This window comes from Danio aesculapii, chromosome 19, assembly GCF_903798145.1.
Source record: "Danio aesculapii chromosome 19, fDanAes4.1, whole genome shotgun sequence".
Lineage (NCBI taxonomy): Eukaryota > Metazoa > Chordata > Actinopteri > Cypriniformes > Danionidae > Danio > Danio aesculapii.
Window position 1 is genome coordinate 43,288,016 of NC_079453.1, and position 18,715 is coordinate 43,306,730.

General features: G+C 35.2%; 1 protein-coding gene across 1 annotated transcript in view; it reads right to left on the reverse strand.

The window, feature by feature from the left end:
• The window catches only part of LOC130246997 (electrogenic aspartate/glutamate antiporter SLC25A13, mitochondrial), a 97,075-nt gene that overhangs the window by 17,279 nt on the left and 61,081 nt on the right, over positions 1-18,715 (reverse strand). Inside the window, exons 13-16 of the mRNA XM_056480175.1 lie at positions 17,250-17,288; positions 14,074-14,153; position 13,788; positions 2,857-2,997 (exon numbers count right to left, since the gene is read on the reverse strand). Coding sequence (XP_056336150.1) covers positions 2,857-2,997; position 13,788; positions 14,074-14,153; positions 17,250-17,288 — 261 coding nt within the window. The remainder of the gene's footprint in view (positions 1-2,856; positions 2,998-13,787; positions 13,789-14,073; positions 14,154-17,249; positions 17,289-18,715) is intronic.

The following is an 18,715-nucleotide window of genomic DNA, read 5'->3' on the forward strand; positions in this document are numbered from 1 at the left end:
TTTAAAACATTCATTATTTAAATCACTTTAAAAATAATAATTTAAAACAGTAAAAACGTGTTAAACTATTTGGTAAGTGCGGGCAGTCAAAGGGTTAAAATGTGTTTTAAAAAATTCAAAACTGCTTTTATTCTAGCCGAAATAAAACAAATAAAACTTTCTCCAGAAGAAAAAATATTATAGGAAATACTGTGAAAAATGTATTGCTCTGTTAAACATCATTTGGGAAATATTTAAAAAAAGAAAAAAAAAAATCACAGGAGGGCTAATTATTATATATACTGTATATAGAGAGAGGCTATAAATGTAGCCTCTCCTCGTGTCCCTACTATTATTTCATTTTCTCTACTCTCTTTATAAATAAGTAAAAAACCTCAGCTATTATTTCACCATAAAACAAACTCAAGTGTCTCTATGTAATTAGCAGCACACACAACACCTACGCAGAGGTGAAGGCGCCTCATTCATCTCTCTCCAGCTGTCCATAAAATGTCAAGCCAATGCGGCCACTGGATGAGATACGACCCAACGCCATCATGGCAGTCCCCACAATGCTGTTTACACCAAAACACTCGCTCTCCGCAAACTCCTGCGCTCCAAGCCTCAGGAATGCAGCTCTGCATCCCTGCTCACATGCAGCAGAATAACTGGAGATGTTCTCCTGCAGCGCTGAAGGGGGTAAACAGCACACGAAAGCAGCACTCGCTGGAGCATTAGCGGCTGTGAGAGGCTGCTGCTTCACTACCTGCTCAGACTGATACAGCAGGGGGTGGATTGAGGCCTGATGGTGTGTGTATGTGTGTGAGATTAGCTGGAGATTGTGGAGCATGACTGAGGAGCTCTGGGATATAAACGGGAGCGCAGGGTATGAATCCACAGGTGGGAGGCGCTAGTGAGCTGAGGACGATCCTCTGGATGAGGTGAGAAAAAATGGATTTTGGAGGACTGTTTGAAGAGAGCAACTCTGCAATGGAAATTTGATTAAATGAATATTATTATAAAACTCTAGGCTAAATTTAATAAAAGATGCGTAATGTTTCTTTGCATTAGGGGTTGGTTTGATACCAGAATAATAGATTTAGTATGAAAGCAGAATGTATAGAAATAGTTTGTTATTGATGAAACTTTTGGACACTTTTAAGCCCCTTCAGACCCTATGTCCATTACAATGGACATCCTATGTCATGTTTTATGTGGTTCCTGAGCATTTCATCTAATTCAAAGCCTGCAGTCCATGAGAGTGGGCGACTGTCATCCAATCAAATGAGAGTAAAGCTCGGCATGCTTGAAAAAAAAATCCACTACACTGAAAAGCAGCATGGCATCACTTCACTCCAGACACAGATGTAAGCCACATTAACATTGGTTTTATTCAGATTTATTGATATATTTGTCAATATTTCATAGATTTTGTGTATAAAACAGGTTTACTAATTAAAGCTTAAAATCTTTTGTAACATTTGCAAGCTTTAGATCAGGATTTTTTCAAATATGTCTGTCCATTAGGATGTACAATGTGTTTAAAATCTGTTACTGAAATTAAGTCTGCAGTAATGCTGATGCAATCTATACATCAAAAACCTCAAAGTAAAAATGTTACAGTCCGAATGTTTGTTATTTTTGAACAAAATTTCAAGATTATACCAGCAATCATGTAGGTGTTTTATGTTGGTATAATGTTCGGGAATTCAACTGCTCTTACCTGATGTCCATTGAAATGGATAAAGCATATATATACTAAAAGTGTGTTGAATTCTTATCATTATAATTTGGTCTCATTTAAAAGAGCCTCAAGAACTGTGAAAATATACTTGTATATTATTCAGAAACATAATTCGTATCTGAAGGAGTTAAAGGTTAAAATAATTGCATTAATCAAATAATCTGAAATGTGACATTTATTACAACTACATGCAGAATCAGCTTTAGATTAGTCAGATTAATCAGATTTGTTTTTATTTTAACAAGTTTTAATTTTATATACTGTATGCAACATTTAGAATATTTTGTCTCATATTAATTTTTTTTCCATTTAGTATTGAAACATGGAAAAACTGTAATTAAATTGTAAAGTTGTACTGCTTTGTGTAGTACATTCTACTGTACAATAATAACAGGTCTATACACTATGTCTTATATGCTCACAAAGGCTGAATGTATTTGCTAAAAATGTCCTGTAATTTTGGAAAACATCATTATACTTCAAAACATCTTTTATTTTAATATAATTTATTATTTATTTATTATAATTAATTTTAAATATAATTTAAATTTATTTTAACTTTTATTTTGAACATTTTATTTCAATTACTTGTTCCTGTGATGTAAAAGCTGAATTTTTTAGCAAACCGCCAGTCTGCAGTGTCACACAAGGTTTCAGAATTCATTACAATGCTGATTTGGTGCTTGAGAAACACTTCATAAATGTTGAAAACTGTTTTTTAGCTGCTTAGTATTGTTGCAGAAAACATGATCTTTTAATCAGGATTCTTTACTAAATCAAAAATTCAGACAAGTAGTATTTATTCAAAACAAAAATACTTTGCAACATAATTAATAATTTTACAGTTTCATTAATTTAACGAATCTTTGTGGAATAAAATATGAAATTGTTCATAAAAAATATTACTACCCTCAGATCTTAGAATGGTCATAATAAGTAATACATTTACTGAACATACAGAATTTAATCGAATGCTAATTTTTACATTTAAATGATGATAATAAATACTATATATACCATTCTATAATAAAATAATAGTAATATACCAGTGAAGTGGATAGCTTAAACACGTATGTACAGAAATAGATGTACGAATGGGAAAAGTGCTTCAGGCTGTCTTCTGTGAGTGTTACCTTGTAGAGGCCGAAGAACCCCAGGTCACGGATGACAGAGAAAGCACTGACGCGTGGGCCTGTGGTGATTTCACCCGCCACCTGCAGACGGATCTTCACGATCTCCAGAGGGTTTGTGAAGATCACCTGAGATCCTCCAGCCTGAAGATCAACAACAGAAACAAAACCTTTCTCAAAACGCTCCATTAACAAATGTAATGCCTTCATTTCAAAATCTCCATCATATTTTCATAATTCACCTCTATTTGAAGATGAAGTACCTTTAGTTTGCAATACAGATACATAATATTTTTCAAATCAAGCCATGTTTTATCTGATCAGCAACTACCATGTTTTTATAATGGTACAATTATATCAATTATAATTATAATCACACAAAAAAATATAAATAACACAAGAACCACACATACAAAAACACATTATTTTCTTCATTACTTACTTTCTGTGAATGCATCATTGTGTGGAATTTATAAGAAAATCTAATCTGAGAATTACCAGTGTTGAACTTCTTTGGAATTAATAAACAGAATTAAATTCCTTTAAATTTATAATTCATGATTTGAAAAAAACAAAAAACAAAGCAAATTTACATACATATTACCTGCATATTTATATCAAACGAAACATCAAAACAACTTAAATAGAAAGGGTTTCAAAGAAGATCAATTTATTTTACTGTGCATAAGTTACTCTCACATAAAAACTCAGACCAAATCAGCATTTTTGACACTGAAAGTTACTTAACGCATGCATGGGCTTATTATTTTTGTTATAAATTTTGTATAATACATTAAATAAAGTGTAAAAACGTAAATGACGTGTTTCAATTCTCTTGGGTTTTATTCCTTACACTCTCAGAAACTATACAAAACACACCTGTGATACAAAAACACACATTTTCTTTGAATACATCAGTATATGGAATTAATAAGAAAATATTATAAGAGAATTACCAGTAATGAACCTGTTTAGAATGAATTAAACTGAACTAAATTGCTTGAAATATGTAACTCCCGACTGAAAAAAAAACCAGACCAAAGTTCTAAAAACGACATATTAATTTCAAACCAAACATAAAACATCTTAAATATTAAAAGTCCATTTTAATTTAAATAAACAGTCACTTTCACATTAAAAATCAGACCAAAAAAGCATTTTTGAAACTGAATGTTGCCTTATACATACATAGGTCAAAAAAGCCTGTACACGAAATGTGATGTTATTTTTGCTGAAAATAATACATACGTGAAGTTTATTTATAAACACATTTCGAGAGGATCACGTGCTTATGATTGTTCACAGCAGTTCCAACAGTAGCTCATGACTAATTATCCTATCAGACAATCCGTAACTCGCTATAAATAACCAGACTTTTCTCATCTCAATATCTTCGTCTTGAAGAAACCCCCCCCACCAAACCCTACTTTCCCTCCTTTCAAACGGGCGACACGGTGGCCAGTGATTAGCGCTGTTGCCTCACAGCAAGAATGCCCCTGGTTTAATTCCCTTCCAAACCAGGCGACATTTCTGTGCGGAGTTTTACTCGTACTCCTCGTGCTCGCGTGGGTTTTCACCGGGTCCTCCGGTTTCCTCCCACAGTTCAAAAACCTTAAACAATTAATCCAAAATATTTTAGCCAAGCTCCAAGTACACCTTCTCAGTATCCATATCTGACACTTAGCTACACTAAGCAGGAGGGGGAGTCATCGAGATCTACCTGAGCTCAAACTCCCCTCTCGCCCTGCAACGAGAGGGAGCCCAGGGCTCGAGGATCTTATAAGCTCAGGGCTCTCTCCCAGGACAGCACACCAAACAAGCTTTATTATCAATCATCAGCTAAGTGTGAACTCTTGAAATAATGATAAATTATTAATAATAATAAAAAAAACTGTAAATATGTGAATAATGTGTGTTTCAATTGTGTTTTATTCCTTACACTCTCAGAAATAATGGTACAAAAGCTTCTCAAAAGGTACCATTTTGTACCTTTTAATGTACACTTTGCCTTTAAGGCACTGTGAAGTACACATTTGAACTTTTTAGATATTATTACGTACCTTTAAAGTGAAATGTCTATCTGTTAGATACAAACGTGTACCTTATGAAAAGTCGTCACAGTGGCAGATTTTATACCTTTATTTCTGAGAATGTACTAAAATCTGTGCATTAAAAAAACTTCTCCTAAATACTGTAACTTCTAGTCAAGACAAACCTGAATAAAAGGTTACCAAAACTAACAGTACAAAGATTTCAAAAGGATAATTCACCCCAAAATACAAATTCTGCAATGATTTACTTGCCGTTCACCTTTTTCAAGCCTGTTTGACTTCTTCTTCCTTCTGCTGAACCCTAAAAGAAGATATTTTAAAGAAACCTGTAACCATTGACTTCCATAGTATTTGTTTTTCCAACTATGGAAGTCAATGGTTACAGGTTTTCAGCTTTCTTCAAAATATCTTCTTCTTTTGTTCAGCCGAAGAAAGAAACTCACACAGGTTTGGAATCACTTGAGGGTGAGTAAATTGTGGGTACATTTTAATTTTTGCGTGAACTATCCCTTTAAATAAGAAGTATAAATGAGCAAAAGAGTTTGTTGGCTGCATGTCCAGATCATCTGAAGTCATTGTTCTAATTATGTTCTGATAAACCCGAAGTTAAAAAAACGAGGAGGAAGGTAATGTGATATTCTTGTTATAAAAGACAATGCTTTGAACGGGGTCCTGTGAATGATTGTCCTATTGTCACTCTTTGGAGGAGGAGGAGGTTAAACCTGCCAAGGACAGACAGTGCCTGAAACATCACAGAGAGCGCAGGCCCCCAGGGGCCGCTCAAAAAAACAACCTCGCGTCTCCAACCTTGTACTTGTGAAGCAGATAAAAAGCACCTGCAGGTTGGAACAGGTTTCCTCCGAGCTCTTTGAAACGGCGCAACAGAAGCATTTGAAGCGTGTCTCTTCAGAAAGGCTGGCCGTTTGCCGCCTCCGTGCCCGATCTGTCCTGTTGCTCCTAGTTACTGAGGCTCCACGCAGAAAAACAGAGCGCTGTAATTAGATGGAAATCAGTTTCCATGGATTTCTTCTCCTTCCCTCAGCCCTCCCTTTGAATGCATAAGGACCGTACTGTTTGTTTGTTGTTGAATTTATTCCTCTATTCTCTGAGAGATATTAGCACACGGGCCGTCTTACGGGAATCTGCTAAATGAGTGCTCATAAGAGTGCGCATTTAAAATGGCGTTGAGTAAAAATATAGATCATTATCATCTCAATGAAGGTGCACTTTAAATAGGATGGAGCAGAATGACCAAAACTTCCCTTCCAGGAAATTATATCTCAGATGTGGAGAGAAACGCTGCCCACCTTACAGAGTTACAGCATAGCTGGCAACAGGGTTTCATGAATATGGTTTATTTTTCTGTCCAATTATCTTTTTTTAAACTCCTAAATTCTGTGGACCATTGACCAGGTCCTCATGTACGTCATTAATGCGGGTTCACAGAGGCACAAATCATTAAAAGTGCATTAGTGCTTGCTCGCTTTTCAGATTTTTTTTAATCCCATATGAATTTTTGGAAGTATTCATTAAACATTAAAGTGTTGTAAGCTATGAAGCTACAAAGAGAATCAAGATATTACAAACTTTTATTTGAAACAAATAAGTATATGAAAGGGCGACACAGTGGCTCAGTGGTTAGCACTGTTGCCTCACAGCAAGGCCACTAGTTCGAGTCCTGGCTGGGTCAGGTTGGCAGTACTGTGTGGAGTTTGCATGTTTTCCCCGTGTTGGTGTTGGTTTCCTCCAGGTGCTCCGGTTTCCCCCACAGTTCAAACACATGTACTATATATGTGAATTGAATAAACTAAATATGACGTAGTGAATGAGTGTGTATGGGTGTTTCACAGTACTGGTTTGCAGCTGGAAGGGTATCCGCTGTGTAAAACATATGCTGGATAAGTTTGCAGTTCATTCTGCTGTGGCGACCCTGATGAATAAGGGGACTAAGCCGGAGGAAAATGAATGAATGAAAGTTTATGAAAATCAGACAAAATACGACAAAGGTACAAAACTGTGTACTTGATAGCTTTAATGAAGGAAAGAACTACAATCCCATGAAGCATTGCAAATGAAAAAATTGCATTCAAAGCAAAAAAGTTGTTGTTTGTTTACATAATTCACAATGATTCATGTGAGTAGATCTATTTCTGCACTTTGCTAACTGAGATGGACTGAGATTGGTGAAATTTTGGTATTGTGGGTAATGTAGTTTATCTGCATGAATTCCATTATAAAGCTCTACAGCCATGTTACAAAAGAAAAAAGCTGATTTATAACATCATCTCATAAACCTATAAAGACTGTAATAAAGGTTGTTAATCGATTGTATATACTTGTGGTGAGCTCATCTGTTCACACTACTTTGCCTTTTTCTTAAAACAACTGTGATTAACAAGGAACTTTATGAAGAAAATGACATCACATTAAAAATGAGGATGTCATTGACAAGTCTTGGGCTCACAACAGGTCTATTTTTACTGGGTTATTGTTAAAAATGTATTTCAAAAAGGACAAAATGAATGTAGTTTTACTTCCAGAACTTTTGCACTATGTTATACACAGCAATTAAAATCACTGATCAAATGCTTTTTCACAGATTATTTAACATTTAATTCAAGGTTTCGAAAAAGGTTTTAAGAAATTTACAGTCAGATGTAAATTGGATGGAAAAAAGGATGATGCAAAGACACACTTTAAAAAATGCCAGGTTCCAGACAATTGATTTTTGTTGGGACAACTCGAAGGAATTAAGTTAACTTATTGTTTTTTACAAATTTAAGTGGATTGAACATAAAACAATGAAGTTGTCCCAACAAAAAAACTAGCAACCAAAGCAATGGATATATGAAAAGAAAACAAACCTATTTAGTTTACAAATGAAGTTATGTCTAATAAAAAGAAATGACACAGGAAAAAAGTATTGAACACATGAAGAAAGGAAAGAGTAGAAAGACAGTGAAAGCCCAGACAGCAGCTGAAATCTCTCAGTAGTTCTTCAGCAACCCTCTGCCCTTCCTATTGTAATTTAATATTAGCTGCATCAGTCCAACAACTACATTAGCAGGATGATTGAGATGAAATCAGAGTGGACATTTCGGCAAGAAAATGATTCAAAACACAGCCAAGGAAACTCGCAAATGCTTTTAGAGAAAGTAAATTAAGCTGAAGAATGGCCCAACCAATCACCTGACTCGAATCCAATAGAAAATACAAAATAAAGATCAGTTTGGATAGATGAAATCCACAAAACCATTAAGATTGTTGCACACTGTTGAACATATATACTGTTGTATATTTATATATACACTACTTTTTAGAGTGTTGTCCGAAATGCTCAGTCAAAAAAAATTACATTAAATGACAAATAATCAAATTCCATATTTTCAGTTTTTACACAACTCATAGTGTTGAATGAATAAAGCTCTCTCGTCAACAATGTTTAAAAATACATAAGGGAAAAAATAAAAGATTTTTGCATATTGTTTGGGAAATGTTTCTGTAGGTAAAATTTTCTGTAGGTTAAGCATATCCTTTCACTGAGCAAAAAAAAAAACAGTTAAGAGTTTCACATCCTACTTTGTACCCAATTCATGGAAAATGCTACTTCTTTATGTGGAAAGTAATCTTTTATGGTTAATTATGGCACCAGGGCCGAGAGCGATCATTTATTTCAGACTTGTTTTGGCAAGGAAATAATGCACCAAGGAGAAGTCTAGGTTATTAGCCACATTAATTGGGTACTAATTGGATATTTAAAAAGTTCCACAAAGAGAACAAGCAAACATGCAAACAAGAACATCGGTTAGACGGAGACAACAGATCAATCACCTCTGGCTTTTAAAGAGCGGGAAGCACGCGCTGCAACGTGACTGCAAGGAAAGCCATTTAAATGCAGAGTGAGGCAGCGTCGGCTCGATAATTCTGTGGTAATTATAAGGCAAGGTAATCCCTGGAGGCACTGAGCGCATGTGTGTGTATGTGTGTAGGATACTTAATACACTCTCTACTGGTGGGATGAGCACTAGTGCAGACAAATACAGCATCACACACACACATTCACACACAACCCTTCATTGACAGTCACTTTATATTTCTTAAACAGGGTGCTAAAAATCTCTTTGATTGGTTGCACTCTGATTGGTGGAGAGCATTATGGGTAATGTAGTTTTTCTGCATGCATTCCACAATAGATCACAATAGGGATCCACGAGATTGGATGTGAATACAATTTTAGCAGATGGCTTGAACAGCTTTATTTTGAATGAAATCATTAATTTAGATTGACTGGGATATTTTTGTAGGGGAGTAAATGAAACAAATTGAAAGCATAAATAAGGTTTGATAGATTCTGGAATAGTTGGTGGTTCATTCCACTGTGGCAACCCCTGATAATCAGGGACTAAGGCGAAAGAAACTGAATGAATGAATATAATAGAATATAGTCACTAATGGTCGAGATGATTTGAAATACCTGGATGACTTTTTAGTTTCAGCAGTTGCTATATGGAAATAAACATGCTTTGCTAAACACAAGACATAAACATTAACCTCCCTCCATTAACATTCACTCACATCTTTTAGTGTACAGCATTATGGGTAATGTAGTTTTTTCCTATGTCATGTTTTATTTAAAAATCTATTCATTTTCTCATTGGGAAATTTAACTGTAGTTCTTTTCCTTATTAAAGATAAGATATTAAAGATTAAAGATTTTCCTACATTTCTTTGCTTCAAATCAAATGAAGCACGCACACACATACACATAAACAACAATAGCTCAGTGCCAGACATAAACATTAGCCTCCCTTCATTAACAGTCGCTCGAATTCCTCACGCTAACACATGGGATTACCACAAGCATTTTAGAGAATTAATGGAAACATTGCAGGACAAGCTAAATTACACACCTAGTGTTGCAAATGAACAAAGCGTCACTGTTTTCACGCTTTCCCCTGCATTTAACATTGGCTAAACGAGTAGTTTAAGTAACCCAGCCCTCAAATGAAGGCCAGAAACAACCAGATAAGAATCCAGCCAACTCCGCGAGCAGCGAAGCGTGATGTTCTAACCAAATGATCAACTCTTGGCAACTGTCAAGGCTCTAATTCAGACGCTGCTATGTGAGAAGAGAGGAGCTTAAATGTAAAAAAAATAATAATAATAATTCAGCTTTTTTTCCCTCTTTCCGCCCCTCAGACAGGAACATTCATGGGGCACGAATCAGCAGTCTAGTCTTCTCCCTCTCAAACCAAATAAATATATTTGATTTGCTGTGGCTGCAGTGTCAATAAACAGGGCTTTGAGTGAGCGGCGCGTGTGCAGGCGTGAGAAAGGGAGCGGATCCTGCCAGGCCAAACACTGGAGATTCAGGGCTGGGATGAAAGGAGCTGTCAGAGGAATCAGAAGAGGAAAAACACATCTCCGTGGCACAAGCTGCCTTTCTGAGCCAACTTCATCTGCAACCAACCTGATATTTCCGTATCCATCTCTTTTCAAGAATCAGAGCAGAGGGTTTGGGGGCTAAAAATGCATATGGCAAGCTGTTTGAACATTTAATCAAGCAATGGAAAAAACATACTAGTATCTATTTTTATTAGATATTAGTGCTTATTCCTTTAGATATTAGTAATTTTTTTAAAGAACTAGTACTTGCAATATTTGTTAAATGCTAGTAACTATACTTTAGTGGCTCAGTCACTGTCGCCTCACAGTAAGAAGGTCGCTGGTTGGACCAGTTGGCATTTCTGTGTGTAGTTTGCATGTTTGCGTGGGTTTACTCCGTGTGCTCCAGTTTCCCCCACAGTCCAAAGACATGCGCTATAGGTGAATAGGATGAACTTAATAGGCCGTAGTGTATGAGTGTGTGTGTGTGTGTAAATGCAAGAGTGTGGGTGTTTCCCATTACTGGGTTGTGGCTGGAATGGTATCCACTGCATGAAACATTTGCTGGAATAGTTGGGGGTTCATTCCACTGTGGCAACCCCTGATAATCAGGGACTAAGCCGAAGGAAATTGAATGAATGAATGAATGAATATAATAGAATATAGTCACTAATGGTCGAGATGATTTGAAATACCTAGATGACTTTTTAGTTTCAGCAGTTGTTATCTGGGAATAACTTAGCGTTTTTTCTGAGGAAACTGAGATCGTTTCAGGTTTGCACCTCTATGATGACATTGTTTTATAAACAATTTATTGAATCTGTTTTATCGTTTTGCATTGTAGCTTGGTACGGTAATCTGAGTGTGTCAAACAAGAACAGGTTGAGTAGTCTGGTGAAGGTGGCAGGCAAGATCATTGGTTTTAACCAAACTGGTCCAACAGTAATTTACCACAAGAGAGACCTCAGGGTATCCTATGCACCCCCGATCACCCGTTGTACTCAGTGTTTCAGCTGTTGCCATCAGGACGTCGTTTTAGAGTTTCTATTTGCAGGACAAATAGAGTCAGAAATTCTTTTATAATGGTGGCCATTAGGTCATTAAAGGAGTCCAGGTGGGAGGGAGATGCACCTTCAATATGATGTATTGGATGTTGTGGGGTAATATTTTATTAATGTGTACATGGAACTTCGTCTGTGTTACGGCACCTTGCTGCAATTTTAGTTTCCCTAGATGGGATAACAAAGTTGAGTCTGAGTCTGAGCTTGGAATGTTGCTATTGACCAATCAGAATCAACTATAGATAGAGAGCTGTATAATAAGTACACTGTAAAAAATACATATTGTTAGGAATAGAGCATTTGTACCTGTAGTTATAAACTGCTTATGGCTACCTACAGGTACAAATGGTCTATTCCTGACTTATAAGCACACACTGTACAGTATATCATGTGCTTAATGATATCGTGCTTAATGATTGTATTTTCATGCATAATGATACATTTTTCAATACTAAATTAAGTATTGCATTAGTTACAAACCAGTTATTTAAGAGTACTATTTAAGATCGTTAATGATTAATAAACTATTAAAATAAACATTTATAGGGTGTTCACACCAGAAGTGACTTGCGCGAACAAATTGCGCTGTGTAGACACGTGAAGATTTTGAGTTTACTAATTTCATTCGAACATCAAAATTTGCTTCATTCAAACGTTAAATTCACTTCACAATAGACGCGGATTCGCATCATGGGTGGGGCTTCTGTCTGCCTGGTGACTCTAGTTTCATTTCTAAATGGCTAACATGGATTTTATTTTGAGAGTCACTGTGTTTATGTGCTTTAGGAAGGCTGAAAAACAGCATAGATTCGTTCGGCGCTGTGTCCGAGTCCACTAGATCCTTTCAGAGGGGCACCCAGCTCTGTGAGTTCATCAACTTCTCCAGAAACTATACCTGGATGATGGAGGCTTTCAGTGGTGCTTCAGACTGAGCCCAGCCCAGTTTGATGAGCTGTTGTCTGGTGTCAGCAGGAGGATTTCCCCTCACGAAACCAACAACAGGCGCTACTTCATAATCACTCCCCTACAAGAGCAAGCTCCTGATTGGTTAACAAGGCATGAACATCCAATAAAGTTCAGATTTTCCAACTCGAGCGATTCGCTCGTTAAGCACGCCAAATGTGAAAACGCTCAATTCGCACAGCTTCATTTGCATAAATCACATCATTCGCAAGAATAGCACCGCAGGATGTTTATTCGCATCTTTGCGTTGACATGTAAAATTACTTGCGCTTGAGGTTTTATCCGCGTCTGGTGTGAACGCACCATTAATATCTATAAATGTAGAGTTACTAATGATTTGCTAATGCCTAATAAATGATTCATATTGAGCAGTTATTACAAAGTGTTAACAAATATTTGTAGCTAAATAATAAGCACTAGTAGCTAATGAGCAATAACTAGTACTTAATAGAAATGATCTAAAAAAAAAACAATACGTATTAGTGGACAAAAAACAGATAGCGGTATGTTTTTTACAGATTAAATATTAAAACAGCCTGCCATAAATGGATTCATGTTGGGATAATTAAATAAAAATTTATAAAAATAAATAAAATTAGTGTTCTTTTGCATTTATTTTTTGTTTCATAAATAATTTCATTGTTTCATAAAAGTGTTTTATGAATAATAAATACAAATAAAAATATAAAACAACTGAGAGACGCAGTATATATTGTGATTCACTGAAGCCACTACTACACACTGCAAAAAACTTCTTACTGAGATTTTGTCTTGTTTCTAGTCCAATCTCTAGTCTAATTCTAGTCCAATCTCTAGTCTAATCTTACGCAATATAGTCCAATATCTAAAAAATCTTAAATCAAAAAGCATTTTCTACACAAATGCTTTGTTAATAGAAATAACATGTCAAAATAAGAGAGGTTTTATTTTAAAGAAAGCTATATTATCTGTCACTGGGGTAAGCAAACAAACTTTCAAGCCAAAAAACATGATTATGCTACTTACCCCATTTGCAGATCATTCATTCATTCATTCATTCATTCATTCATTCATTCATTCATTCATTCATTCATTCATTCATTCATTTTCCTTTGGCTCAGTCCCTTATTCATATTGGTAGCTAAATAATAAGCACTGGTAGCTAATAAGCAATAACTAGTACTTAATAGAAATGATACAATATCTAAAAAACAATACGTACTAGTGGCCTAAAAACAGATAGCAGTATGTTTTTTACAGATTAAATATTAAAACAGCCTGCCATAAAATGGATTCATGTTGGGATAATTGAAACTCGCCATCATCTACAAGTGTGTGACACTTCTAAATACAAACCCACTGTCATTTGAACGAGGCTCTTTAGTGGCAGACAGATCTCAAGTACGACACAAACAGGAAGCTCCTCTGAAATCTGAACTGACGGGCATTGGCTTTCATGGAAACAATGTATTAATACAGTCAGCCTCACCTTTACGCTTGTAATGAAAAGGGTAAGTGATCCCCTCCTCGAGCTCAGACTATGATTTAGAAGTGAGATGACAGAGGAGAAGTGTTTTTCTACATGTTTTTAAACACCGATGGGCGCTGAAGTGTCTTTCAATCACCTCATAAAAGAGCGAGAAGTGTTCCCCTCGGGCTGTAGGCTCAAGACCTCAAAGCCTACTGACATTCAAAAACGAAACATCTTTTTTGTCAGTGTACTGTTCACCAGCGTGATGTATGGATTATATTTTGTGTATCAAGGCAGGGAGCTCACTCACCATCCGCCGGCCAAGATTTCAGCAGGTAGAGGAACGCTGCCGTCTTTCTGCCTTGTCTTTCCTCTCACAAAGTCATTCACCTGTTAAATAATAATAATAACAACAATATAGCAATTTGGTGGAGGTTTGCATGGCAGACATCTATACAATAGGTATACAAGTGGCGATTGTGAGATATTAATATACAATGTAAGATATAATGTCAATATAATGTTTTAAGCGATTAAGCTGCACAATTTTGAGATAAATTTTCAAGTGTAAGATTTAAAATGAGATAGAAAAGTCATATAAAGTAGATATACTGTAGTCTCAATTCTGAGAAACCGAAAGATTTTGCATGGCAGACATCTATACATGCACACAACACACACTTTGTCTCTTATATGTTGTTTTGAAGTTGTTTTAGGCTTCTATTTATTAAAGGAGTTTATGAATAAAGTGACTTTTTAAATGGTTAACGCTTTAGCAGTCTTCATTCTAATGCCTGGTTTGCAAGTAGTCAGGCACATAAAATTAGTGTTCTTTTGCATTCATTTTTGTTAATAATAATTTCATTTTTTTCATAAAAGTGTTTTATGAATAATAAATACAAATAAAATTTAAACAAACTGAGAAACGCAGTAGAAAAACGTAGAAAAACGTATACTGAGAACTTTTTATACCACCTATATCGAGAGTTTATTAAGCTTTTCCTTTTTATGCTGGTTCTCTTCACTTTCCATTAGAGAGAAACAATCGACCTGCAAAATTAAGTCAAGACTTGCTCCAAGATTATTGGTTTACCTCTGAGGAGTCTAGCAGAGTTACATGAACAGCAAGTATTAAGGAAAACTCAAAGTGTGATAAGAGTTTACTCCCATCCTCTGAAGCCTTTTTTTGTTCTGTTGCCCTCTGGAAGAAGGTTTAAAAAGCATTAAATGCTCTTTCAACAGATATAAAATTTACATTTGTTCCAGAGGCAGTAAGGCTTTATATTACATTTTAGCAAGTTTTAAATTTACATTTCTAATACATGTGTTTTTCCAAGTTTTTTTTTTTTTTAACTATTTATGAAGTTATACATGAAGCATGCTGGATTGTTGTTTTTTTTTTTTTTTTTTAACACTGTAAGTGATTTGTCTCCTTATGTGTTTGTTGAATCATGAAATGCTATTACCCTAATCTAATTGCCCCTGGTGGGATTAATAAAGTTGTTAAACCAGTATATATTGTGATTCACTGAAGCCAGAGATATTGTCTTGTTTCTAGTCCAATCTCTAGTCTAATCTAGTCCAATCTCTAGTCTACATCTTACGCCATATTGTCCAATATTTAAAAATTCTTAAATCAAAAAGAATTTCTACACAAATGCTTTGTTAATAGAAATAATATGTCAAAATAAAGAGAGGTTTTATTTTAAAGAAAGCTAAATTATCTGTCATTGGGGTAAGCAAATAAACTTTCAAGCCAAAAACATGATTATGCTACTTACCCCATTTGCAGATCATTCATTCATTCATTCATTCTCCTTTGGCTTTGTCCCTTATTTATTAGGGGTCCCCAACAGCGGAATGAACCACCAACTTATCCAGGCATGTTTTATGCAGCGGATGCCCTTCCAGCTGCAACCCTGTACTGGGAAACACCTGGTAAAAACAAACTAGAGCACCTTGAGGAACCCACATGAACATAGGGCAAACGTGCAAACTCCACACAGAGGGCTCGAACCAGCGACCTTCTAGCTGTGAGTCGACAGTGCTAACCACTGGGCCAAGTCATCAGCAGATAATTTAGCTTTTTCAATGAAAATTTCACATTACTTTGATTCAGCTGAATCAGTTTGATTCTGAAAACAAAAATATATATGCTTTTAATTGTGTAGAAAATGCCTATAGTTTGTAAGAATTTTTGATATTTGGACTAGCAACAAGACAAAAACTGAGGGTAACTAATTTTGTGCAGTCTAATATACAACATATCACATATTCAGAGACAATACAACATTTGAGATATACATTAAGGGTGTGCGATCCACCACATTTACTCACAGCTTGGAGATATAGTTAAGTTGGAGATATAAAGCTGCAATTTTCAGCTATCAAGTCTCAAACTTGCATCTTTTTATACATCAAAGTCTGTATTTTTAATATAAAACTACAACTGAGTTTTTTAATAAGTAACGTTGAACTTTGAGACAGTTGCAATTTGGAGGTATAAAGTGGCACCCTGTGAGATATTAGATATAATGTTAAATTGTATATACCTTATATTTTATATATTAGATATTAGGGTTGGGCGATGTCGACCAATTTGGCATCGTACAATTGTCTAATGTGAAACATCGCGATGGACGATGGCGTAACTAAATCGATCTTTATTGTTATTCAAACTAGCAAAACATGACAGAATGAAGTCACCACACACTGCAAAAATTAAGTTTGCTGCTTGTTCAAACTACTTATTTAAAATGAGTTCACACCGACACAACTCTAAAGGTTTTGGGGACAACTTAATTGGTTTATGTTCAATCCACTTAAATTTGTGAAACAATTGTGGGGCAATGCAGTGGGCCGCAGTAGGTAGTGCTGTCGCCTCACCAGCAAGAAGGTCGCCTGGTTCGAGCTGGTTCTGTGTGGAGTTTGCATGTTCTCCCTTCGTTCGCGTGGGTTTCCTCCGGGGTGCTTCCAGTTTCCCCCACAGTCCAAACACATGCGGTACAGGTGAATTGGGTAGGCTAAATTGGCCATAGTGTATGAGTGTGAATGAGTGTGTGTGGATGTTTCCCAGAGATGGGTTGTGGCTGGAAGGGCATCTGCTGTGTAAACAAATGCTGGATAAGTTGGCGGTTCATTCCGCTGTGGCGACCCCGGATTAATAAGGGACTAAGCCGACAAGAAAATGAATGAATGAATGGATTTGTGTTGGGACAACATGAAGTAATTGTGTGGAACCCAGCATTTTTAACAGTGAATCTCGACTGACATAAAAGTTCCAAACACTAAAATATCGAATAAGCGCGCCAGCTAATGCCCAATTCAAGAATGCACATCACTCTGAAAGGGACTCCAACAGAAAACAGACTGACTTGTTTATCAATGGGCTCAGGCTGCAGTCAGAAACCGAGGAGTGTATTTCAGAGAGTTAAGGGCTTTGGTTTTAAGAGGCCCACGCTGATGTGGTGAAGGCAGAGCACTTACTGTAAGCTTTATGGCTTTCTCAGGAGCCACGCCCAGAAGCTGCTGGTACCAGGCCTATAATTAGAAAACAAGTTGATTAAAAAAGACAGGGGTGAGGAGGGAAGCAGCACTTTCCTCAATGCAAAAGCTGCTGCCTTTAGTTTCCCTATCATCCACACACTAATGAATGCTATTGATGTGGAGTGTTTAAATATTGGAAACTTCACAGCCCTACAAACTCCTTTTTCCCTTTAAAAAGAGCCTCAACCAAAAGTTTACACAGCCCTCAATTAGACGAAAATAAACTAAATAATCTGATTTAAAACTGACGAGCCACCCGCGGCCGTAACAAACAAGCGCAGTACTGTGGGCAGTACTGTACGAGTCCAAACAGGCCACACAGTGAGATGAATGGACACGGTTTCTGCACGCATCTGTTTTTATACAAGATGGACAATTAGAAAACAAACATATTTTTGAAAGCGTCCTCATCCGTCACAAATCTCGTAAACTGTTATTGTTCTTGCATGCTGCCGATTTCATTGTGTTTGCCAAGATGGTCACATCATCGGCTGTTACTTTGATAGTAAACAATCGGCATGACTGTGTATAAGCAAACGGTTATTGTTGACCTGGATTAGAAGATCTTTAATAAAATAAAATAAATAAATAAAATAAATAAATAAAATAAAATAAAATAAAATAAAATAAAATAAATAAAATAAAATAAAATAAAATAAAACAAAACAAAACAAACAAAACAAACAAAACAAACCAAAACAAAACAAACAAAACAAAACAAAACAAAACAAAACCAAAACTAAATTAAATTAAATAAATTAAATTAAATTAAATTAAATTAAAAATTAAATTAAATAATTAATAAAGGGCTGCACGGGGGCGCAGTGGGCCTAAAATCTTCCATTTTCTATAAAGCTGGGAAGAGTCATGTTGTTTATTATATATTATATTATATGATATTTATATTTATTTATTATATTTATTATATTATATTATATATTATATTATGTTATATATTATATTATATAATGTTATATATTATTATATTATTTATATTATATTATATTATATATATTATATATATTATATTTATATATTATAGTTATATTATTATTATATAATGTTATATATTATATTATATATTATTTATATTATATTATTATATATATTATATTATGTTTATTTATATTATATATGTTTATATTATATTATATTATATGTATATTATATTTATTTATTATTATTATATATATTATATATATTATATATTGAAAAGAAACAGCTTTTGCTTTTTATTAAAGAAATCAATAAAACACTGATTATGAATACTTTTTGTTAGTAAACAGGGCTTTGAGTGCACTTGTGTCTTCAATATTAGTAAACTCTTCTATTATTACCCTGCAATAGATAATATCAAAAAAAGCTGAAATATAAAAATCAACCTGGAAAAGCTTTTTTCCAACAAT